General features: G+C 33.1%; 1 protein-coding gene across 1 annotated transcript in view; it reads left to right on the top strand.

Moving 5' to 3' along the window:
* Positions 1 to 17,446, top strand: part of LOC115981416 (erlin-2-B-like) — a 36,113-nt gene extending 18,667 nt beyond the window's left edge. The window contains exons 2-9 of the mRNA XM_031103550.1: positions 15,083 to 15,203; positions 15,291 to 15,358; positions 15,440 to 15,499; positions 15,601 to 15,759; positions 16,188 to 16,334; positions 16,711 to 16,925; positions 17,014 to 17,122; positions 17,197 to 17,446. Of these exons, the coding sequence (XP_030959410.1) occupies positions 15,083 to 15,203; positions 15,291 to 15,358; positions 15,440 to 15,499; positions 15,601 to 15,759; positions 16,188 to 16,334; positions 16,711 to 16,925; positions 17,014 to 17,122; positions 17,197 to 17,280 (963 nt within the window). The 3' untranslated portion in view covers positions 17,281 to 17,446. The remainder of the gene's footprint in view (positions 1 to 15,082; positions 15,204 to 15,290; positions 15,359 to 15,439; positions 15,500 to 15,600; positions 15,760 to 16,187; positions 16,335 to 16,710; positions 16,926 to 17,013; positions 17,123 to 17,196) is intronic.
* Positions 17,447 to 23,895: the final 6,449 nt, after the last annotated feature.

Below are 23,895 nucleotides of genomic sequence, written 5' to 3'. Positions count from 1 at the left end.
ATCAATCCAAACAGACACGTAGGGATCTCCCTTCATATATTGGCCCTTAAGTGTTTATATTTTTATTATAATAGAACATTAATTATACATTAGGATTCCATCGTGTTATTTGTCCTTGTACAAAAGGTTAGGGGATAAATTAATGTTGTCATGTAGTGATTAGTGAAGTTGAGTCATGAATGCAGCAAGGAAAATAGGTATTTTTAATTATCTATTTGTTGAAGCAAAAATTAAATGCTGTGAAAAGAAATTATTAATTATGAAATGGAGTTTGGGTGAAAGAAAAGTGAGGATGCTGATCGACTGACTTGTGTACATGAGAGTCCACTTTGAAGTTGCCTGTACATTTTCCTCCGACAGAAAGAAGAAGAAAAAAAAGAGAAGACATTTGATAAATGAAATATATAATTATTGGTCTTTGATCTTTTGAAATTTTGCAACCACTAATAATATTAAAAAAAATGTAATTCAGTGATGAGTTTATCAAAATTCTTATCCAATAAATCGATATCGAGTGAAATTGTAGCCAGATTTTGTCCAATTAAAATGGCCTTTGTGTTATCAATCATCAAACAAAATTTCCCATTACCAAACAGCCAGCAAGAAGGCACTTAATTAGTATGGTTGCAATGTCAATATCATTTGGAAAATTTGAGAAAACGTTAAGAACTTAACTTTTAGTTTCAGAAATGACATTTTCTCCTTATAATTTGTGGTCCATAAACACAATTTAAATATCTATGTAATTTCATAAAAATAATCTATGTAATCCTTTTTTTTAAGAAATATATAGAATCTTAATAGTTCATCTATTATTTTTTAAATATTAAATAAAGCAATACTTTTTTTTTTTTGATAACTAATAAAGAAATACTTCATATTAATATTTAAGATTGGATGTATATGGTGGATATAAAAAATTGTGTATCATCATATATTTCAATAAAATACGGCTACTTTTCAAATTAATTTATCATGTAAATCAAGATTATCAAAGGATTAGACGATAAATAAAACAAGAATTAAACATAAATATAAAAAAGTATTTTTTTTAGTACTACTATTATTTTTGAAAATAGAATATAAGTCCATAATATTTTCTTTACCTTCATGGAAGACAGTTGTATTAACTTATTCATTTTCTTCCGTTGTATCATTGTGTTAACACAAAAAATAATTAGGTACTAAAAGAGGTTTGGATATCAACATTAGCAAAAAATAAAAAATTATCTTATCCATTAAATATATGCATTCTTTCTTGTAAAAACCTACCTAGACGTTGTGAGAGGAATAACCACATAGGTTTAAGAATGAAGACACATTTGTTATACACACACACATATATTAATATATGAGAGATTGGCGTCTCATCCATTATATTTTGTTTAAAAAAATTGTAGTTTCAGTCTCTTTCATTAATCCACGAGAAATTCTTAATAGTTAGTACCCTATGAATTGATAATGATATATTGAATCTAAATTCTACAACCTCCAAGTACATGTTACGCTTGACCAATAAACCCATCGCCCAGATAGTCGCATGTGATGTGTGTATATGAGATAATCCATGATGACTCATAAGTCTCGAACTAGTTGATTTTCCATCGTGAGTCAATATGGAGGTTGCTTTGCTTGTACATTTTCTCTCCAAAAGAAAAAGGAAAAAGAGAGCAATAGAAAAATTCATTCCTCATACATCATGCCAAACCTCCCCAAAGAAAATAAAAGTTATAAACATCAAATTATTAAATTTTTTTAAAAAATAGAAGATCTACTAAAAATGTTATGGTAGTATACTAGTATGTATATTCGACTTACGTAGTTCAATTTAATTAATTATCAATTACTGGTTAAACCAAAGGAAACTGTGACATTTTACGTGGAATGATCAGATCAAGCTTACACAACAAACTCAGCAAGGCGAATGGGTCAAGTTCCCATTATTTAGTAATAGTTCCCCCTTTAATTTCTTGACAAGTATGAGGATGGAACACAGGAATTAATAGACCCAATATAGTCTCCATTCCAACATTATCCAAATTCAATGTTCTGTGGATTGCTGAGAAATTGCCCTTTGGACCTACCAAAAATTAATGGATGAAGTTGTATAGTTGGAGCTACCAAAAATGGAAGTAATTGTATCTAGTCATTGGTCATTGCACTTTAATTTTTTTTTTTTTTTTAAATATAATGAATGTGTTGTTACTCTCAAATAAATGATAATAATAATTTAAAAAAAAAAAAACACTCCTTTTTAATATACTGGGTAAGTTCTACTACAATTGTATGTGTGTGTGTCTCTCTCTCTCTCTCTCTCTCTCTATACATATATATATATATATATATATATATCAATTGGATTTTAACTAAGAGATTCCTATGCTCTTATGATCATCAAATTAGTTACAATATCATATGTTGCAGCGCATGTTAGTCTAAGGGGGGCTGCATTGTAGAGTAGTGATTTTTAACCATTTCAGAAATAAATAAAATTATGGATTGCAGTGATTTTTAACCATGTCAAAAAAAAAAAATATATATGGATCCCGTGAGTTTGAAATATTTTTCTTTTTAATTATCTTATTTAATTCAGTTATATATAATTTTAAAACCCTAATTTATCTTCTAGGTATTATTGTATTTTTTTTCTCACTTTTAATAAATTAAGAATTTAGTAATAAATAAAAAAATCAATCCAAACACACACACACACACACAGAGATATCCCTTCATAACTTTTCCCTTAATTATTTATATTTCTATTATAACAGAAAATTATACATGAAGATTCCATCATGTTATTTTCCTTTATACAAAAAGTAAAAGGGTCTTTTTAATTATCTATTTGTTGGAGCAATAATAAAATGTTTTGAAAAGGAATAATTAATTCATGAGATGGAGTATGGGTGAAAGAAAAGTGGGAAAGATGATCCTTCATTTGTTTTTGAATTGATTGACTTCATTTTATGATTAAAAAAAATTGTTAATTAGCAAATCTAATAAAAAACATAGTGTTATGTTTTGATAATAGAATAAATTTTAAATTACATAATTATCAAATAAAGAAATCTAAGGTTGAAATGCCTCATCTTCCAACCATCAAATTAAAATATATTTTTAAAATTTGTATAATAAAATATATCATCTCAAGGGAAAGTAGAGAATAAACAGTGAAATTGATCGTATCAAGTTGTTATTGGGACCTTGGGAGTGAGGAGGGTCGAGAAAAATTCAAGAAGACAATGATAATGATGTGCAAATGAAGCATAAAACTAAATTAGTTCACGTTAACAGGTGGTCTAAGAAATCAGGTTAAATAATATTACATGTTCAATTATTTTTTTTTTTTTTTTTTTTTTTTTTTTTTTTTTTTTTTTGAGAAGCAGTTCAATTGTGAGTTAAAAACTTAAAATGGAAATATTTTAAAAGAGAAAGAAAAATATAACGTTTCAATAAATTATTGATTGTTATGCTGTTATGAAAAATTCAAAGCGGTTTTATATATTAATTTTCTTGATATTTGTACTGTAAACCCTTAAGTGGAAGTAAGCAATATTTTACTTAAACTTAACAAAAAGGCATTAAAAAAGCACCGAAAGATATAATGCTGTAAACCCTTAAGTGGAAGTAAGCTATATTTTACTTAAAATTAACAAAAAGGCATTAAAAAAAAGTACAGAAAGATATAATGCTGTAAAGTTTGAAGTTTCAATAAAATATGCCATTTTCTTTTAAACTCTTTGGGTGGAAGTAAGGGCTACCTGTCCAATTATTCCAAAGTCTTTGATTATATAGCTGAAAATGGCTCCGATGGCTCTAAGTCTTTAACAATGATTCCTTGAATTGAAATGAAAAATGGAGTCAATAGAAAACTGCTGGAAAATAATTTACATAGGAATTTATTTCCCAATTGCCAGCTTGCAACATTAATTTCTCCATTATTTTCTCGAATGCTTTCTTCTTCTTTTTTTCGCTGAATAGAAATGGATAGGGAGGGCGACTTGAGTTTTTTCCGAATGCTTTCATCATCCTCGCAATCAGGAAAAAATGTATTTGACTCTTTGAAATAAAAATTAATACATTTCATGGAAAATAAGTTTTATATTAACTGTATTATTATCCACACACACACCAAAAAAAAAAAAAAAAAAAGGTTCGTTTAACAGTGAAATTGGGATAGCACTTGCCTTATCATTCATCGCACGAAATTTCCCATTGTCAAACAGCTAGCAAGAAAGTTACTTAGTATGGTTGTAACTTGTAATGTCATTTACCCAAAAAAAGAGAAGTATGGTTGAAATATCAAAGTCATTTGCAGATTTGACAAAAAGTTAGGAATTTAATTTTTATTTTCAATAACGCCATTTTATCCTTAAAATTTGTGATTCATAAACAGTGTAACGTATTTATATTTTGAGAGATACTATGTCTACAACATTTTTACAACAAATCACAAGTAGTTAGTTATTATTGGTTCAAATTTGAAACTAACACTAAGATTACTTTTTTGCCCTAACAATAACAACCAGTAACAACCTGCCACTTAGGATTCCTCCCGTGTTTTAGGCTAAATTATTAACCTAAAAAAAATGTTTAGACCCAAAAATAAAATTAAAGAAAAAAAAAATACCTATCAATACCAAAAAAAATTCTATCGCATTCTGTACGCCAAAGAGAAAAGAAAATGAAACCTGCTTGACCGCATGGATTCAAATCAAATGAGACCCGTAACTCCACAACCTCCTCAAGGCGACGGCAGTGGTTTCTCTGCTATTCTCAGTCTTCTTATCCTTCATCGCCATCTTCGCCATGGTATTATATATCAAACTATCAACTCTTAACACAATATATAAATATTCCACCACCACCGCTTTGTTCATCATTGCACCCTCACCGGTCACCAATCCATCATAAACTACATCTTTATTAAAAAGAAAATAAATTCAATACATCCTAAGCCAAAACAAAATCAACCATACTGGATTTTTTTCTATTCATGTTACATAATTGTCAATGTTTTCGGCATATTAAGCCAGGAGATGTATTGGATGATTTCCCTGTCATTTAATGTGGGAAATAAGTATACGTTTGAACTCTAACAGCTTGCTCCATGTCCCTCAGTGACATTTTCAATAAACACTGCACTGGAGCTATGCCACCACACTTAAAGCATCAATAACAATAAGTGAGTCACTCTCTACAACCAAATCTCTAATGCTGACGTCCCAAGCAAAACTTACCCCTTCCTCTAACGCCTTTGCTTCAATCTCCAAAGGGCCTAAATGGGCATACAGTTTCTTACTCAAAGCAACCTCCACCATACCTGTGTAATCAAGTATAACAGCTCCTACTCCAACAAACTCGTGAGTGGCGAAAGTTGCCCCATCTATGTTAAGCTTGAACCAAGGCTCAACCGAAAGTGACCAGTGCACTATGTCCTCGCCCGGATATTCTTAAGTTGGTGGTACTTGATTTGATGTTAAATATGTTTATTAATGAAGCATGCTTTATGTTTTTTTTTTTAGAAGGAGCATGCTTTATGCTTGTTGTTTAATAATTGAATTGATACTTCATCATTTACACTTCTAAAATCTCTGGTTGTATCCATGTCGGACTAATAATTATTTTATGCATAGGATAAAGGGATCTATAATATTGTGAGAGCGTAGATATATATGTATATTTGATTTATAAGATACCTTATTGTGTTGGATACATGTCAAACACAGAAATGCTACGAAAACTCCTACATTGGTCTTAGGAGGAAAATAATTTAATTTCATATTAAAAAAATTGATTTTAGACATGCTTTTAAAATTTTTGATAGTTTTTATTTATTTTGAAAACTAGAATTAAACATAAAATAAGTCTAGAAGGTACCTAGAGATATTAATTAAATTTTTTATTCCTAGCATTGTACGTATCGATCATATCCTAATATTTCAGAAATTGTGACCCAAACAACCCTCCCAATCACCATCCTTACTTTTGATCAATGAGACATTCTTTATATCCTATTAAATATATGGACAAAATTTAGCTATAAAATTAGTTATAACTTAAGGTTATAACCTTACTTAATAAAATAAATATTATTACATATTTTAAAAATCTAACCATTAAATTTCATGTTCTTTACGTTCTTAATACATATGTCAAATTTTGTATCAATCAAATATTATTTACTATACCATATGATTTATAAGTTTATATTTTGTGCATAATAAAATTAAACTATAAAAACTTACAATGTAAACAATTTATTGATACATAGTTATTGATTTTTAATTTTTTAGAAATTTTGCAAGTATAAATAATATAAAAATAAAATGTAATCCAATGATAAATTTATCAAAATTCACCTCCAATAAAAAAATATTGAATAAAGTCGTAGTTTAAAATTACAACAAATTTTATCCTAAATATATTGAATCTAGATTATATAAACTACACGTACACACACATGTATGACGTGTGTGCGCTTGAGAATATGAGATAATCAAGATGACACGAAAACCTAGAATTGGTTGATTTCACCACCGCACTCCCTTGGTGCGATGGTCACTCTACAAGTATAAGTGTTTGTGAAGTATGGGGGGTAGGGGTCGGGGTTTAAGTCTCCAGGAGGGAGTTTCACACACATATACACTTAGATTAGGCTAGAGTAGAATTCTATCTTATATAAAAAAAAATTAAAAAATTAAAAATTAAAAAAAAAAAGTTGAATTCAAATTCAGGGTGTTTTTTTTTTTTTTTTTTTTTTTTTTTTTTTTTTTTTTATGTGATATGCGGCAGTTTTTTATTTATTTTATTTATAAGAAACCGTGGGTGGGTTTTTATTAAAGAAGGTGGGATAGTTTTTTTTTTTACAGAACTTGGGAAGGTGTTTTTTAATAGAAAACCGTAGGTGGTTTTTTTTTTTTTAGAAGGTGGGATGTTTTTTAAGGAGAAAGTGGGGATTGTAGAGAGTTTTTGTTTTTTCACATTTTTTGTTATTAATTTTTGTTAATTTACGATTTTAACTCTATTTTTATTTTTTAGAAATAAGAATAAATTAATTAAATTATGAGTATTTTTGTAAATTTTTTGAAAAACACAATAACTAACTTTTTGAGTCCTCATAACATATTTAAAATAGATACAGATTAAATATATAGGGTCTAAATTCTAAAACCTCCAAGTCCACGACGTGTATGACGGGTTGTATGCATGAGAATATGAGATAATCCATGATGACACAAAAACCTCCTATCGGTCCAATCAAAAAAAAAAAACTCCTATTGGTTCATTTTCTCTCATGAATCCACGTGGAGATTACCCGTACATTTTCCCTCCAAAAAAATATATAAAAAAATTTCCTTGGTCATACTCGCGAAAATAAAAGCTATAAAAGCGCCAAGCGCCTTGGGTATTCTCCACGGCCGGCAGATTTGACTGACACAGGCCAATTGCCAATAACCAGCCGCCATTATGGATTCAAATCAACCGAGACCTGTAACTCCACAGCCTCCTCAAGGCGGTGGCGGCAGCAGCGGCAGCGGTTTCTCTGAAATTCTCTCAGTCTTCTTATCCTTCATCGCCATCTTTGCCATGGTACGTATTATATATCAAACTATATCAACTCTTAACACAATATATAAATATTCTACCGCCACCGCTTTTGTTCTTCATCGCCATCTTCATTAATTATCATCACATTCTTTCTCATTGATTTCAATAGCGTGCGTTTGCTATAGCATCTGATCCCTCACATTTTCTGCATTATCGATTTGTTTTCTCCAGTAATGATATTCGGTAGTGTTTGGTTAAAATTCAATTCATCGTACTTTTGACAACAATATATATATATATATATATATATATATATATATAATGAATCAAATTAGTGGAGGACTTTGTGCTTTTAGTCTGCTTTAATTAGTTTGGCCTCGTTGGATCTATGTTTTGTTTGATTTGATGTTAAATCTTACTTGTTAGCAAAGTTTGCTTTATGCTTGTTGTTTAATAATTTTATAATTGAATTGATTATTCATTATTGTATACTTCTAAGCAAAGAAACACATACTCCAAAATCTCTGACTGTGTTCGTGTCAGACCAATAATTATTTTATGCATAAGGAAAAGGGATCTACACTCTGTGAGATTGTAGATACATATATTTGATTTATAAAATACCTTCTTGTGTTGGACATTTGTCAATTACGAACATGCCAATAAAAATGAAAACAATTTTGAATAAAAAATTATTCTTAGTTTAGATATGTTTTTAAAGATTTTGATACTTTTGCAAATTAGAATTAAACATAGACTATGTCTAAAATATACCTAGAGATGTTAATTAATTACTGTATTCCCACTCGTTCTAATTTTTCAAGAATTGTTGTGTTGTTGTGTCCCATGTTATGTTAGAATCCATACTTCTTAACTTCTTAGATTAATTTCCATCTTAGTTTGAATAATAGTTATAGGAAAGTATGTCGGGAGTATTGTATGATTGTAAAATACCTATTAAGTGAGGAAAAAAAAATTATAACATTGCTATAGTACTATTAGTTATGCTCTATTATAGAATACCTAATAAAAAGATATCAAGCAGAATTGCAGCCTTAAACTATAACCAAGTTAATTTGTTACCAAACTTTGTTTAAAAAATTTTATAGAAATTTATTTTCAAATTGCAAACTTGGAAGTTAGAGTGCCTTTGCCAAGCTTATTTATTTTTTGTGTTTTGCCTTTTGTTTTGGATTATTATTGTTATTTTTTTTCAAATAATCTAACTTAAACATTTTTACAATAAATTAGCATTAAATTTTTGTTACACATTTAACGTAAATATTACTAAAAATAAAATATTTTAGTAAATTTAATGTAAATAAGTTGTTTTCAAACATACTTTTGGTCTCCTGTATCTCTCCAAATTCTTTTCATGATTTTATCTTCATAATCAGGAAAAAATTTTGTTCAATACCAAGTTCAGGAAGATTTTTCCAAAGAAGAAAAAGTTTGGCTCTTTCCAATAAGACTAATACATTTCATAGGAAATATCACTGTTCATTTGGAAGTATTATCGGGTAATAATAATAATAATAATAATAATAAAAAGAAGAAAAGTTTCATTTGGCTGTGAAATTGGAAATAGCACTTGCGTTATCAATCATAAAATTAAATGAAATTTCCCGTTATCAAATAGCCAGCAAGGATTTTTTTTTTTTTTTTTTATTAGAAGCAAGAAGGATTAGTATGGTTGTAAAGTCAATATCATTTGGAAATTTTGAGAAAACGTACTAAGAATTTTATTTTTTATTTTCAGAAATGACATTTTAACCTTAAAATTCTTGATCCATAAACACATTAACATACCTATATAATCTTAAAATTTCTCTTTGTGATAGTATTTCTGATATTTTTAATTGAGATATTCAAAATTCAAATACTCCATCTTTTATTGCAACTATTGAATTATAAAAAAATAAAAATATTTAAAATTATATATATGGTACAAATAAAACAATTTGTATCATATATATATATATATATATATATATATATATATATATTATAAAATACGGTTCCTTTTGAAGTTAATTTCCCATTTAGATCAAATGTTTTTGAAAATCTAGCATGTAATTCAAGGTTATCAAAGGATTAGAAGATTAAAAAAAAAATGAATTAAACATAAATACCTACAAGTATTTTTTAGGATTATCCTTTTGAAAGTAGAAGATTAGTCCATAATATTTTCTCAAGTTCCAAAGAAGAAGGTAACTTACTCGTTTTCTTCCGTTGTAAGTTGTAACATTGCTATTGAACCATCCAAAATTAATTAGTTTCTGAAAGTTCTCTAGATATCAACATTAAAAAAAAAATATCTCATTGATTAAATATTTGCAATCTTACTCTTATAGTGTGTAAAAATTTACAATCATACAGTTCCCACACATTGTGAGGAGAATAACCACACAACTATAAGAATGAAGACATGTATTTGTCTTATGCATTATATGTGTATATATATGCATGTTGTCAATGCCATGGAAACTGCATGGACATGCTGCCAAAGCCATGACAGCCCCATACAAAAGTAGAGTTAGGATTTCGGTATAGAGGGGACAAAATTAAAAGATAATATTGAAAATAATAACAAAAAATTATTAATTTATATTAACAACAAAATAAATGATCAATGGTAAACAGCTATAAATGTCATACAAAAACTATAATAAATGTAAACTATTGTTAGATGTCTAAGTTAACTCTAAAATAAATTGAAAAATTAAATCAATTTGAAAATATTAGGAGTATAAAAATTTACTTGTAAAGTTGTATACATGTCCTGTTGTGTTGATTGCTTTTAAAAATATAAGTTAAATTCAACTTTTTATCTATTTTTCAAAGTATTTAAAATTTGTGTTCATAATAAATAAATAAAAAACCACAGTTTGAAACTAAAATGTCAAGAAATTGAAAAAAAAAAAAAAAGTGTAAAATATAGGACTATCAATTGAAGTTCAATAAAAAAATTATAAAAAAAAAAAATCCAAAATGCAGTTATTATTATTATTGTTGTTGTTGTTGTTGTTGTTGTTATTATTATTTTGCTAAATTTAAGTGCTAGCTTACTGATTCTCAAAAAAAAAAAAAAAAAAAAGTGCTAGCTTACTGCCAAGACAAGTGAAAGTGGTGTGTGTCACGTAAGTGAATTTTTTTTAGCTTGTGTTAAGGAAGTAATTTCCTGTTTGTTTAATTGTTTTGTCTTTTTTTTTTTCTTTTTCTGCTTTGTGCGTCAGGTAAGCAGTAAGCTTTGTCATTTTCACCTTATTTAAGCTGGGACAGGAACTTAAGGGTAAAGCATTTAAGAGATTACTAACAATAATACATATATATGACATATTTTAGAAGGAGCCATGCCTCACTCCTTGCTCAGCCCCTTGATCCATATACATACATATAATTTTTTTTTTTTTTTTTTTTAGAATACTAGTATTTTTAACACACACACATAGGAAGAGGGGAGAAAGTTTTTTAAAGAAATTTACAGTGGTATATATCCAAAAAGTATTTTTGAACCAACGAAATTTCCATATCAAGAAAAGTCCATTAAATACTCAGTAGTATATATCTTCTCAAAAATAAATAAATAGTTGTTTGTATATATATATATATATATATATATATATATATATCTCTTATGCCCAATACACACCCACATGTTATGAGGGGATCGAATAGACACAGGTTTAAAAATGAAGACAACATGCCTTATGCACCCGCATGTTATGTGTGTGTGTGTCTATTTGATCCCTATAACATGTAGGTATGTATTGGGCATAATATATATATATATATATATATATATATATATATGAAAAAGATTGGTGTCCCTTCCATAAAAAAGAAAAAGAAAAAAAAAAAGTGGAGTCCCAGTGTCTTTCGATCCAAGAGACATTCTTAATACCCTACGAACCAATAATGTGCAATATATTGAATCTAAATTCTAAAACCTCCAAGTGCGTTAAGTTTAACTAATAAGCTTATCACCCGAACGGGGTGTTTGGTTCACCGTGATGTTATATTACACCATAGTATTACATTATTGTAATTTTACATTAATGTAATCTCAATACAAGAGATTAAAGAGATATGATATATTTTGTAATTTTAGATTATGATAATGTTAGAAAAAATAAAATAAACCAAAAACTTTAATATGATATCATCGTAATATGCATCATATCAAGGGCACATTACAGCGAACCAAACGCTCCCAAATAGTCCCGATGACTCATAGTCCACGTGGAGGTCGCACATACAATTTCCCTCCAACAGGAGAAAAAAATGAAAAATTCCTGTCACACATCATGCTCACGCGAACCTCCTTGAAGAAATAGAAGATAGAAAGCACCAACTCTAACTGTGCCATGGTTCTAAACCTGGTTAGCACACTTTTTACCACCGCACACCCTTGGTGCGATGGTCACTCCACAAGTATAAGTGCTTGTGGAGTGTGGGGGGCAAGGGCCGGGGTTCAAGTCTCCAGGAGGGAGCTTCACACACATATACACTTAGATTAGGCTAGAGTAGAATTCTATCTTGTAAAAAAAAAAATAAAATAAAATAAAATAAAATAAAATAAAATAAAAAAAGATAGAAAGCACCAAATTCCGTTGGCATTCCCCGTGGTAGACATAAAAACGGAAGTCGCGTGAGGCCTTACCTCATAGATTGACTGACACTGTGCGATAACCAACCGCCATTATGGATACACATCAACTGAGACCCGCAACTCCACAGCCTCCTCAAGGCAACGGTGGCGGTGGTTTTTCTGCCATCCTCACAGTCTTCCTATCCTTCATCGCAATATTCGCCATGGTATTATATATCAAATTATATCTATCAACTGCCGCCGCTTTGTTTTTCATCGCCATCTTCAACATTATCGCATTCTCTCATCGACTTCAATAGCCTTTGCTTTAGCATCTGATCGCTCACATTATCTATTTTATTATGTGTTTGAGATTTATTTCTCTATGATCCTTATTTCAATCTTCATTTATCTTAAAGGTACATTGATTTCAGCATTTTCTTTAATTCTGCATTACGTATTGTTTCAATGTCGATTCGTTTTCTCCAGTATTCACATTCGGCACTGTTTGGCTAATTTCAATATTCGACTGACTTTTAACAATAAAAGTAATATCTATAATGAATCAAATTGCTGGAGCACTTTTGTGCTTTTTAGTTTGCTTTAATTGATTCGTTGTAAAATATGGCTTGCTAGCAAAGCATTCTTGTTGTTTAATAATTGAATTGATGCTTCATCATGTATACTTCTAAGTGAAGAAACATATATGCTCCAAAATCTCTAACTGTGTCCATGTCAGACCAATAATTATTTTATGCATAAAATAAAAAGGGATTTACACACTGTGAGAGTATAGATATACACATATTCGATTCATAAGATACCTTTTTGTTCTGGACGCATGTCAAATACGGACATGGCTAGAAAACTCTTACATTGGTGTTAGGAGGAAAAAAAAATTCGTATTAAAAAAATTATTTTGATTTAGATATGTTTTTAAAGATTTTGATAACTGTTATTTGTTTTGAAAACTAGAATTAATCATAGACTATGTCTAAAATATACCTAGAGATATTAATTAATTACTATATTTCTACGTGTTCTAATTTTTCAAGAATTGTTGTGTTGTTGTGTCCCATGTTATATATGTCAGTATCCATGCTTCTTAGCTTCCTAGATTAGTTTCTATCTTAGTTTAAATAATAGTTATATGGATGTGCGTGGGGAGTATTGTGTGATTGTAGAATACCTATTAGTTAGAAAGAAAACTATAAGATTGCTATACTACTAGTTATGTTCTATGGTAACAATGTTGGTCTATTAATAAGCATAAATTTATAAAATGAGTGTAGCTAAAATGAGAATGTTAAGATGGATAAGTGGAAATACATGGAAAGATGGGATCTAAAATGAAGAAATTTGCATAAAGATAGGGTTAGCCCCTATTGATGAAAATATGAGGAAGAGTCAATTGAGATGGTTTGATCATGTTCAGAGAAGAGCGATTAATGCACGGTAAGAAAGTGAGTTGATCTAAGTTGAGGGGGAAAAAAAGTAGAAGAAGACATAAAATTACATTAGTAGAAATAATAAAAAATGAATTATTAATTAAAGAAATAACAGAGTATGACTTTGTATAGAATAGAATGGAGGAAAATTTGTAGCCAACTCCAAAAATTTGGGATTAAGGCCGGTTGTTGTTAGTTTAAATCATAGTTCAATGAATCTTTTATTATTATTCATAAAATCTGTGTCGCTATTATAATCAATGTCTTGGCATTGTAAATTTCTTCAATAACATTTCAAGATTTGTAATATGTGATTTATAATTCATCAAATTGTTTTGGTATAAAAATGTGACTCAAGATTATTTCTAGTATTTGTTTCCCTTTATGGTGATGGTAGTTGTTGTTTTGTGTGGGCTTGCATTGTTTCAAGTCAGGTTCAACATGCATCAATATTCTCATTGAAAGATTACAACAGAGGTGCATAATAGTGAATAATAGCCTATAGCTTCTAGTAGAAATGCTTCAATGGTGTTCCATTACAAATAAAAATGCTCTATCCCATTCATAGTCTTCACTTTATGCTCCACTAACTGCAGTATGTCACACGTCTGATTTTTTTTCTTTCCCCATTTTAAAAGTGGATTACTATATAAGAAGAAAAAGGGACATGTGGTTGATTACGAATGATGGAGTATTAAATAGAACATAGTAAGAGTAAGACAGAGGACTTTTATTCTGTCCATTTCACCTTGCATTACAAACTGTGGTTCTAATGCCTATTGTCATTTAATTATTAACATTTTTTGAAAACAATTTAAAAGGAATTTACATTGTGGAATCAAGTATGCACTAGGGATGGTAGTGTTATTTCTAAATTACTCTATTTGTAATTGTGTTGCCTGAATGTTTTTGGGCATGTTTGCAAACCACAAAGCTGGTTTAGTTTGATACAAGCTGAACCAAAAATGAGAGTAGTTCAAGTGAAGTTGTTTTATTCATCCAGTTTGTCTGATTCAAAACCAGTTTTAGTTAACATGCAGCTTATGAAAATGCCAAATTTGCATGCATGTGAAAACACCAAAATTTAAAATACTTGGAGGGCATGTTTTTGAAAGAACCACTTTGAAGATATGGGAATGTATTTAGTTCCCACTTTGAATTAGTCTTTTGATCAAAAGAGTTACCAAACTAAAATCAATCAAAACTTGTCATGTTGTTCTTGCCAGGCTAGCCTGGTTTTGTGATTTGCTACACTCCTTTACTTATTAGTAATTGCAGCTGCCAACTGGGAGGCATACCCGAAAAAGGAAAATAGTGGATTAGTATTTTATTTTATTTTTTTTATTTTTTTATGGAGTGACTATATAATTTTCTTATTAAATGCTAGTTTGTTTAAAATTTCAGATTTATTCTGAATTTCAGACACTGGAATAAGTGTTCATATCATTTTATTTGAGTTTGAAAATATCTGACATGAATATAAATTTTACAGATAGTGATTCCTTCATCATCAACTATTAGGAATGGTTTTTCCATTCTTCACCAAGTCCCAGAAGGCCATGTTGGGGTTTACTGGAGAGGAGGTGCCCTTCTAAAGACGATTACCGATCCAGGTTTGACTATGGTCCTTTCTTTATGATTTTCATTCAGTAGTTGCTTTCCTAGAACTTATGAAATTTCTGCATGCACTTAATTTTCAGGTTTTCATCTGAAGCTGCCTTTTATAACCCATTATGAGCCTGTTCAAGTAACCCTTCAGACAGATCAGGTAAAATTTGATGTTATGAAAATTGAGGAATTTCATCTTGTCAGTCTAATGCTCAAATCCTTCCTGTGAGTATAATTGCAGGTGAGGGATATTCCTTGTGGTACCAAAGGAGGTGTAATGATTAACTTTGAGAAGATAGAGGTACAGCTACGAGATGTTGCTCTTTATTAACATTATGGTTTACAAGTAGTCAAAGGTTTGAAATGCTCAGCTTATATGCGCTAATTATAATGCCTTTTCAGGTTGTTAACCGGCTTCACAAGGACTATGTGCATGACACTCTGCTGAACTATGGGGTGCAGTATGACAATACATGGATATATGACAAAATTCATCACGAGATCAATCAGTTTTGCAGCTCTCACTCTCTTCAGCAAGTCTACATTGATGTTTTTGATCAAGTATGGATGCTAAAGAAAACATACCCTTTAAAGCCATAAATGAAAATATTTTGGGAGCTTCCAATTTAGCTTTACAGTATAAGAAGTTTTCCAAGAGCTGTTTAGAGTAGTGTGCTTTTCTTCTTCTGCTTTAGTAGTTTAATCTGACAGATTGTTTAAGCATATTGAAATCTTAACTTAAAAGTTGAACAATTTTATCCCTCCTCAAGAAAATCCCAGCAAGTAGTGCTGTGTTAACTTCCAAGGATTATTTGTCTTCGGGAATCCATGTTGGTGTTAAGTTGCCAGCATTATTAAGAAGCTCCTTATAAAACTATACTTCATATAGTTGTGTAACATCGTGGCACCGTGTGCTAGTGTAGGGGTAATCAAATCCTTTTCTATTTATTTATTTCATGTTATATTGACAAAGCATTTAACTCTCACAGATTGATGAAAAGATGAAAGATGCTCTCCAGGGTGACTGCACACGTTATGCTCCAGGAATTGAAATCATTAGTGTTCGTGTTACAAAGCCAAAAATCCCAGAAAGCATAAGACGCAATTTTGAACAGATGGAAGAGGAACGCACTAAGGTTCAGTTTCTTTTTCCTGAATATGAGAGAAGGTCCTTTTACTTTCTTTTATTTTCCTCTGTTAGTCAAGCAAAGCAAATAGACACACACACACTCGCACACAATATGATTCTTGATATGCAGATTCTTTCCGAATTAAATGTGCTTTTAATGTATGTTTATTATTTCAAATTATGGCTGAACATTGAGTTTACCCTTTAAACCAGTTACCCTTGGTCCTTTGAGCTTTTTTCACTTATATCCAAACTTTGTACATGCATGTGTTTGCACCCACACCCAGTCAATTAAAAACATATTGGATAATTTATTATATAGTAAGCCTTTGAAGTTAATAGAGTGCATCATTCTATGTTTTATGTTGATGTTACTTTGTTAGGTCTTAATTGCTATTGAGAAACAGAGAGTTGTTGAGAAAGAGGCAGAGACAAATAAGAAAATGGCTATCAGTGAAGCTGAGAAGGTTGCAAATGTGAGCAAGATCCTTATGGAACAGAAGTTGATGGAAAAGGATAGTGTCAGGAAGCAGCAAGAAATTGAGAACCAGATATACATGGCTCGGGAAAAGAGTTTGGCCGATGCAGATTTCTACCGGTGAAAGCTTCATTCACTTTTCAGTTTAAAAGATATGAGTACGGTATTATAGAAATGACTAATAATATTGCTCTCCCTACATTTCTAGTTTACTGAAGGAAGCTGAAGCAAACAAGTTGAAGCTGACACCGCAATTTCTTGAGCTTAAATTCATCGAGGCCATAGCTGATAATACAAAAATTTTCTTTGGGGAAAAGGTCTTTCCCTCTCTCTTGTGTGTGTGTGTGTGTGTGTGTGTGTGCAGGCTTTACTTAATAGTTCTTTCTTGCAGATACCTAATATGTTTCTGGATCAGAGGCTGCTTGGGAACTTCCTGCAACAGTTATCTAGGAATGTGTCTGAAGAGGAGAAATGAACTGCTTAATTTTTTTTTATCAACATGTTGTAATACCTAGGTGATATAGAAAGTAAATGTTGGTTGAGGCCTTCAGAAGGTGTTTCATTTGAACAAAATTTTTGTGAAGTCTGCCAATTTTTTGGCTTTTATAGGTGTGTCATTCAATGAGTTATATACAAAAACAACAAAGACTTAATTCCAAAATTCTAGAGTTGGCTTTGAATCCTCAACAGATATGTTAGGATTGGCCACCTGTATTCTTTTCCTCCATTCTACTCTATCAAAAGTCATACTCTTTGCTACTTTTGGGATTGACATGCCTTTTGTATTTATTTTTTAATACTTTTACTAATTAATTTTGGCTTTCCTCTATTTTTTTCTTTTTCTTTTTCTTTTTTTGGGTTCCCTCAACTTGGATCAACTCACTCTTTTTTACCGGGGCATTAGTCACACTCCTCTGAACGTGACGAAACCATTTTAAGCAACTCTCCTTGTATATAAAAGCTTGAAACATTTTACAGGTTGATGCACAATCTTTTACCTCCAGATTCAATTAACAATATCTTTGGTCACTGTTGTCAATATGATTGTTATTCACATCTGTTATGGGTAGAGTTTGGATTTACAATAGATAGTTTGTTTGATTTTAATATACCTGTGGAAGATAAAGAATTTGGTAAAGAGTACACAATTTGTTTTACAATGAACATCGTGACTTTCTAGTTGCTTTTGGGGATTATGTAAAACTGTGTAAAACAATTTGTTCGCAACAAGTTTAACCATTTGGTAAATTTGCACCTTAAAACAAAAGGAGAGCTGTTGAATTTTGGTTCTATTTTGATATAACACGCTGCAATATTATATTCTTGACATTGCTGGATCATTATGCATGGAAAACAGTCCAATGAAATGATGGAATGTTTATTTATGATTACTACTAAAATGATCTTGCTCTAGCATACTAACCTCACATCAAAAATTGAAGTTGTAGAGAAGTGGTTGCTCGTTTCAGTGAGGGTTTTTCTCTGAAAACCTCTTCTTATCTCGTAGCACTACTGTTCCTTTTTCTGAGGAGTAATCATCCCTGCGAATAACACTGTTATTTTAAGGCTAGCTGGGTTTTTTCTTCTGGGTTATAGGGAAACACCTCTCTTCTCCCCTCCCTCTTTCATCTTTTCGAATCCAATATGGATGATTTATCAAACCGGTGGAAATCCCTCTCACTATCAGAAAAGGAAGGTCTTGGCTTGGCTTTGAAGTCTGACCAAGCCACCATAGAATTTTCTATGGTGGCTCGTTTCCTAACAAAGCGCCCTATTAACCTGAACGCCATCACAAATACCTTTAACCCCTTATGGAGAACAAAAACAGGGTTTAGAATGAAGTTCATTGGCAACCATCTTATTCTTTTTTCTTTTGACTCCAAAGAAGACGTCGACAGAATCCTAACAGCAAAGCCTTGGAGCTTTGATAAGCACATCATGGCGGTTTCGAGATATGATAACGCGGCAGTTGTTAATAGCTCGGACATGACCACTGTGCCATTTTAGGTGCAGGTACACAACTTCCCATTATGCTTCAGAAACAGAGAAGTGGCTAAACAGATTTGTGAGGCAATGGGCACTGTCATACAACCGGAGACCCCGAACGAGTGCGATGGAGGTAGGTTTATTCGTGCACGTGTGGCTCTAAATATCTACCTTCCCCTATGTCGTGGTAGGCTTCTCACCCTTGAAAATGATAAGGATCATTGGGTCCCTTTTAGGTATGAACGCCTCCCAAATGTGTGCTACTAGTGCGGATGCCTCACCCACCCTAATAAGGATTGTGAAAAATGGATTGAGAGTGAGGGATCACTAAGTAAGGAGGATCAACATTCCGGCCCCTGGTTGAGAGCTGCACCTTTCACGGCTTCTAGAAAGGTATTCCTCTCAGTTCTGGGCTTTTACGCCCACAAGAAAGTTGGAAAACATGGTCTGAACCAAACTAGAACTCAGTACCAGCCCCAGAATCCTCCAACAACGATGGCGTGTGAATCCTCACAGAATTTTCCGCCAAACAATATGGAACAAAATGTGAACCACACCTCCGAAAACTCTGCAAAAGTGACAGCTTCCAATTCAGTCTTTTTTTAGCCTTCCTTTTTGGTTCCCCCACTAAAGCCTAACCATCCTATTATGTTTGATCAATTAATTGTTGAAATTAACAGAGATATTCACTGTTTTGACAGGGTGGATCCTGCGCAAGATGCTCCCAATGCCTCTACACCCACAGGAAATTTGGGTCAGTGTCAGGGTGGAGGTCCTTTCATTGCAGCCCTTCAAAAAAGTGACGGTGATATCAGAAAAGTTGACAGCAAAAAGTATGGTGGCATTTCAGAGGTGATTGAGATGTCAAATCACGACCCCTTACATGGTAGAGATTAGATTAAAGAAGGTGAAGGGGGTGTGAAAGGCGGACCGGGTACTAAGAAGCCTTTTGGGCTAAATGCTATTGGGCCTAAATTAAGCACTGACCAATTTTCCAGTGCGTGCTTAGAAGCGGATAGGCCCAGCTCACCTCTGCATGACTTGTCCAATGCACCTGGGCCTCTACTTACTCAACAAGTTAGCCTAGGGAGCAAGTGGACTAGGCTGACTCGTTCAGCCCATGAACCTAAGGTTAAGGCTGATATATCTAATAAATTAAGAGAACGTCTAGCAGTTGAACCCTCAGATCATTAAGCACTGCCTCCATCATTTGATAGGATCGTCCTCTGATCACAATCCTTTATGGTTAGTCTCTGATGACCTTCAAACCCGATTTAACCGAGTTTAGAAACCATTCAGGTTCGAGGCCATGTGGCTTAAAGACGAGCGATGCAAAGGAGTAGTCCACTCGGCATGGGATATAAGTACAGGTGGTGATCCAGTGTGTAAGGTAATGAGGAAGGTTGGTGAGTGTCAGACACAACTTAAACTATGGGATAAAAAAGTTTTTGGGAATGTCCATATAGCTTTGGCTCAAAAAAGGAAGCAATTGGTTTAGGCTAAAAGTGAATCCATGGCTGGAAGGAGTCATGCTCGGGTTAAAATGCTTACTGAGGAAATATCAAAGTTGATGGAGTTGGAAGAACATATGTGGAGTCAGAGGTCGAAAACAGAGTGGCTAAGGTATGGTGACCAAAATACCAAGTACTTCCATTGTCGAGCAACTGAGAGAAATAAGGAGAATTTTACTTCAGGGCTTGAAAATGCACAAGGGGAGTGGATTGAGGGGGAGGAGCAGATTGGGGAGATGCTTATTAGATACTACTCAAATCTCTTTTCCACGGCTAACCCCACTAAGTTGGATACGGTGCTAAGCGGGGTGGAACCAAGGGTGTCTGATGCAATGAATACTGAGCTGCTCAAGCCTTTTAGAATGGAGGAGGTGCAATTAGCTCTCAAGCAAATGAAGCCGGATACAGCCCCAGGACCAGACGAGCTCCCTCCCTTATTCTACAAGAATTTCTAGGAGAAGATTGGAGTGGAGGTGTCGGAAGCTGTCCTTTCAGTGCTTAATTTAGGTATCCTTGCTCCAAACCTAAACCACACTTTCATTTCATTGATCCCAAAAATCAAAAGCCCCAGGAAAGTATTTGAGTTTCGGCCTATCAGCTTGTGTAATGTGTTATATAAATTGATTGCAAAAGTCTTGGCAAATCGGTTAAAACCCTTACTGCCTTCTTTGACTTCTAAGACTCAAAGTGCCTTTATGTCAGAAAGGCTTATTACTGACAATATCCTCATTGCACATGAGACACTGCATTATTTGAAGACCATGAGAGCTGGAAAGATGGGTTACATGTCCATGAAGCTTGATATGTCAAAAGCCTACGACCGTGTTCAGTGGGTCTATTTAGAAAAGATTATGGAAAAAATGGGCTTCAACCGTAAATGGATCAACTTGATTGCCATATGTATTCGATCAATTATGTATTCAATCATGATCAACGGTCAACCCCACGGTCTTATTACTCCGACTAGGGGGCTGCGTCAAGGCGATCCACTATCGCCTTATCTATTCCTATTAGCGACGGAAGGTTTACATGCTCTGTTTGAAGAAGCAAAGGAGAGTGGAGAAATAAGGGGAGTCTCTTTATGCCCGGCCGGTCTACGTATTTCTCATCTACTGTTCGCAGATGATTGTTTAGTCTTTTGTAGAGCCATAGTTTCGAAAAGTGTGAAGATTCAATCTGTCCTTTATAAATATGAGCAAGCTTCTGGGTAGAGCATTAATAGAGGCAAGACAAACCTCTTTTTCAGCTCTAATACTCACCCTAAGGTTCAAGCTGCCATAAAAACATTCCTAGAGATACCGGCAATTCAGAGAAATGAGTAGTAGTTGGGATTGCCGTCCTTGGTTGGCAGAGCAAAGAAGATGTCCTTTAGTCTCATTAAGGAAAGGATTTGGAAGAAACTGAAGGGGTGGAAAGAGAAGCTCTTATCGCAAGCGGGCCGTGAAATTCTTATCAAGGCTGTCATCCAAGTGATCCTTACATTCACTATGTATTGTTTCGAGTTGCCAAAAGGGCTGATCAGTGAGATTGATACTTTAATAAGAAAGTTTTGGTGGGGGTATATAGGGGAGCAAAGGAAGATTCATTGGATTAGTTAGGAAGAATTGTGCCATCCTAAAAATGAAGGAGGGATGGGTTCCAAAGAGTTGAGTATGTTCAACGATTCTCTATTGGCTAAGCAGATTTGGAGGCTTGAAAATAATGAGGGGTGTCTTTTCCATAGAGTGTTCAAGGCTAAGTTTTTTCCTCTTTGTTCTATCTTAGATTGTGAGGTCTCTACGAAGGGTTCATTCACATGGAAAAGCATTATCCAAGCAAAACATGTCATGGAGTTGGGCTCTGTTTGGAGGATAAGGAATGGTCAACCAGTAAAGATTAGGGGAGATAGGTGGCTTCCACAAATTTTAGCCCCAAAAGTAGTTTCCCCAGCCTCAGTCTCGCCACCCGGGTCAAAGGTTTGTGACCTTATTGATCAAGAAAAGCATCGGTGGAAAGCTGAACTGATTGCGCAAGAGTTTTTACCCAATGAAGCCCACATAATAAAAGGTATTCCTCTAAGTGTCTGAGATATCCCAGATAAAGAGGTGCGGCATGCCTCAACACACGGTGTCTATTCCACTCGGTCAACTTACAAGTTGCTGGCTTTGGCTAAGAGGAATAAAGCTCCAACATGTTCAACAAATAGAAGCTACAGCAAAATTTGGAAGGGCATATGGAGTTTGCAGGTTCCTTACAAGGTTAAGCATATAATTTGGCGCGCAGCAAACGAAGCACTTTAAACTTTACACAACTTGCAGAGAAGAAGGGTTGTCCAAACAGCTTACTGTCATAATTGTAAGGCAGTCTGTGAGGGTACTGTACATGCTTTATGGGGCTGTCACAGATTGCTTGTTATTTGGGAGGTGGATGTGGAATTAATGAAGTGCACAAGATATAAGTTCTCCGCTTTTGTTTATCTGTTGGATTTGTTGTTCTCTTTAAGTGACTGAACTGATGTAAACCTCTTATGTATAATTATGTGGCTAATCTGGTCTAGAAGAAACTCGGCTAGAGTGGGGGATTATGTTGTTAAGTACCATCACATTCGGACTAAAGCAGAGGTGTTCTTGTTGGATTTTCAATCTGCCCAGGTGCTTGACCAACGCATTTCAACAGCTTGCTCAAGAGCTGTTAGGTGGATGCCTCCCATTTCTCCCCTTTATAAAATCAACTTTGATGGGGCTCTGTTTAGCGAGCTCGGTGCTGCCGGCTTAGGTGTGGTGATCTGTGATTCGTGTGGGCATGTTTTGGGAGCCTTGGCTGAACGCATCCCTATCCCCATGTCTGCTGTTACTGTTGAAGCTGTAGCATGTCGCCGAGCTCTATATTTTGCTAAATAGTTTGGTATTTGTGAGTTAGTCTGTGAAGGGGATGTTGAAGTTATCATTAGAGATTTACTTTCTAAGGAGGTTGTTCATCCTGAGTATGGCCACGTGTTGCAGGACTCTCTTGTCTTAGCAAATGATTTTAGAATTTGTAATTTTGTTCATTTCAAATGTGTAGGCAACTTAGTTGCTCATTTTCTTGCCAGACGTGCTAAGTCCGGCAATGAGCTGTAGGTTTGGCTTAAGGCCATTCCTGAGGATATAGCTCCTCCTGTAACGAAGGATTCTTTGTAATTTCTCTCTTTTCTATCTTAATATAGCTTGACCCCCGGGTCTAGATTCTCAAAAAAAAAAAAAAAAAACCTCACATCACATGTAATGGAATTATGGCAAATATTTTACGTTGGAATATCTATAAAGTTGTTGCTACTCTAGCATTTGATTGAGTTTTACTCTACACCAATCAATGCTAGTCAGTAGTCACTCATCACTTAGGGTCTGTTTGGATACCACTTATTGCTGAAAACTGAAAACTAAAAACATTGTAGTAAAATAATTTTTAAATGTGTGAATAGTGCCGTGGGACCCATTTTTAATGAAAATTTTGCTGAAAAAAGAGGTTTGTGGGTCCCGTAAACAGTGCATGGGACCCACTGACAAACGCCAAACGCAAACGTTGAGGGAAATCATGTGTATCCAAACACTCACTTAATATAAAAATAGATTTGG

This window comes from Quercus lobata, chromosome 3 (genome assembly GCF_001633185.2).
Source record: "Quercus lobata isolate SW786 chromosome 3, ValleyOak3.0 Primary Assembly, whole genome shotgun sequence".
Lineage (NCBI taxonomy): Eukaryota > Viridiplantae > Streptophyta > Magnoliopsida > Fagales > Fagaceae > Quercus > Quercus lobata.
The sequence above is the reverse complement of the archived record's forward strand: the minus strand, read 5'-3'. Positions and strand labels throughout refer to the sequence as shown.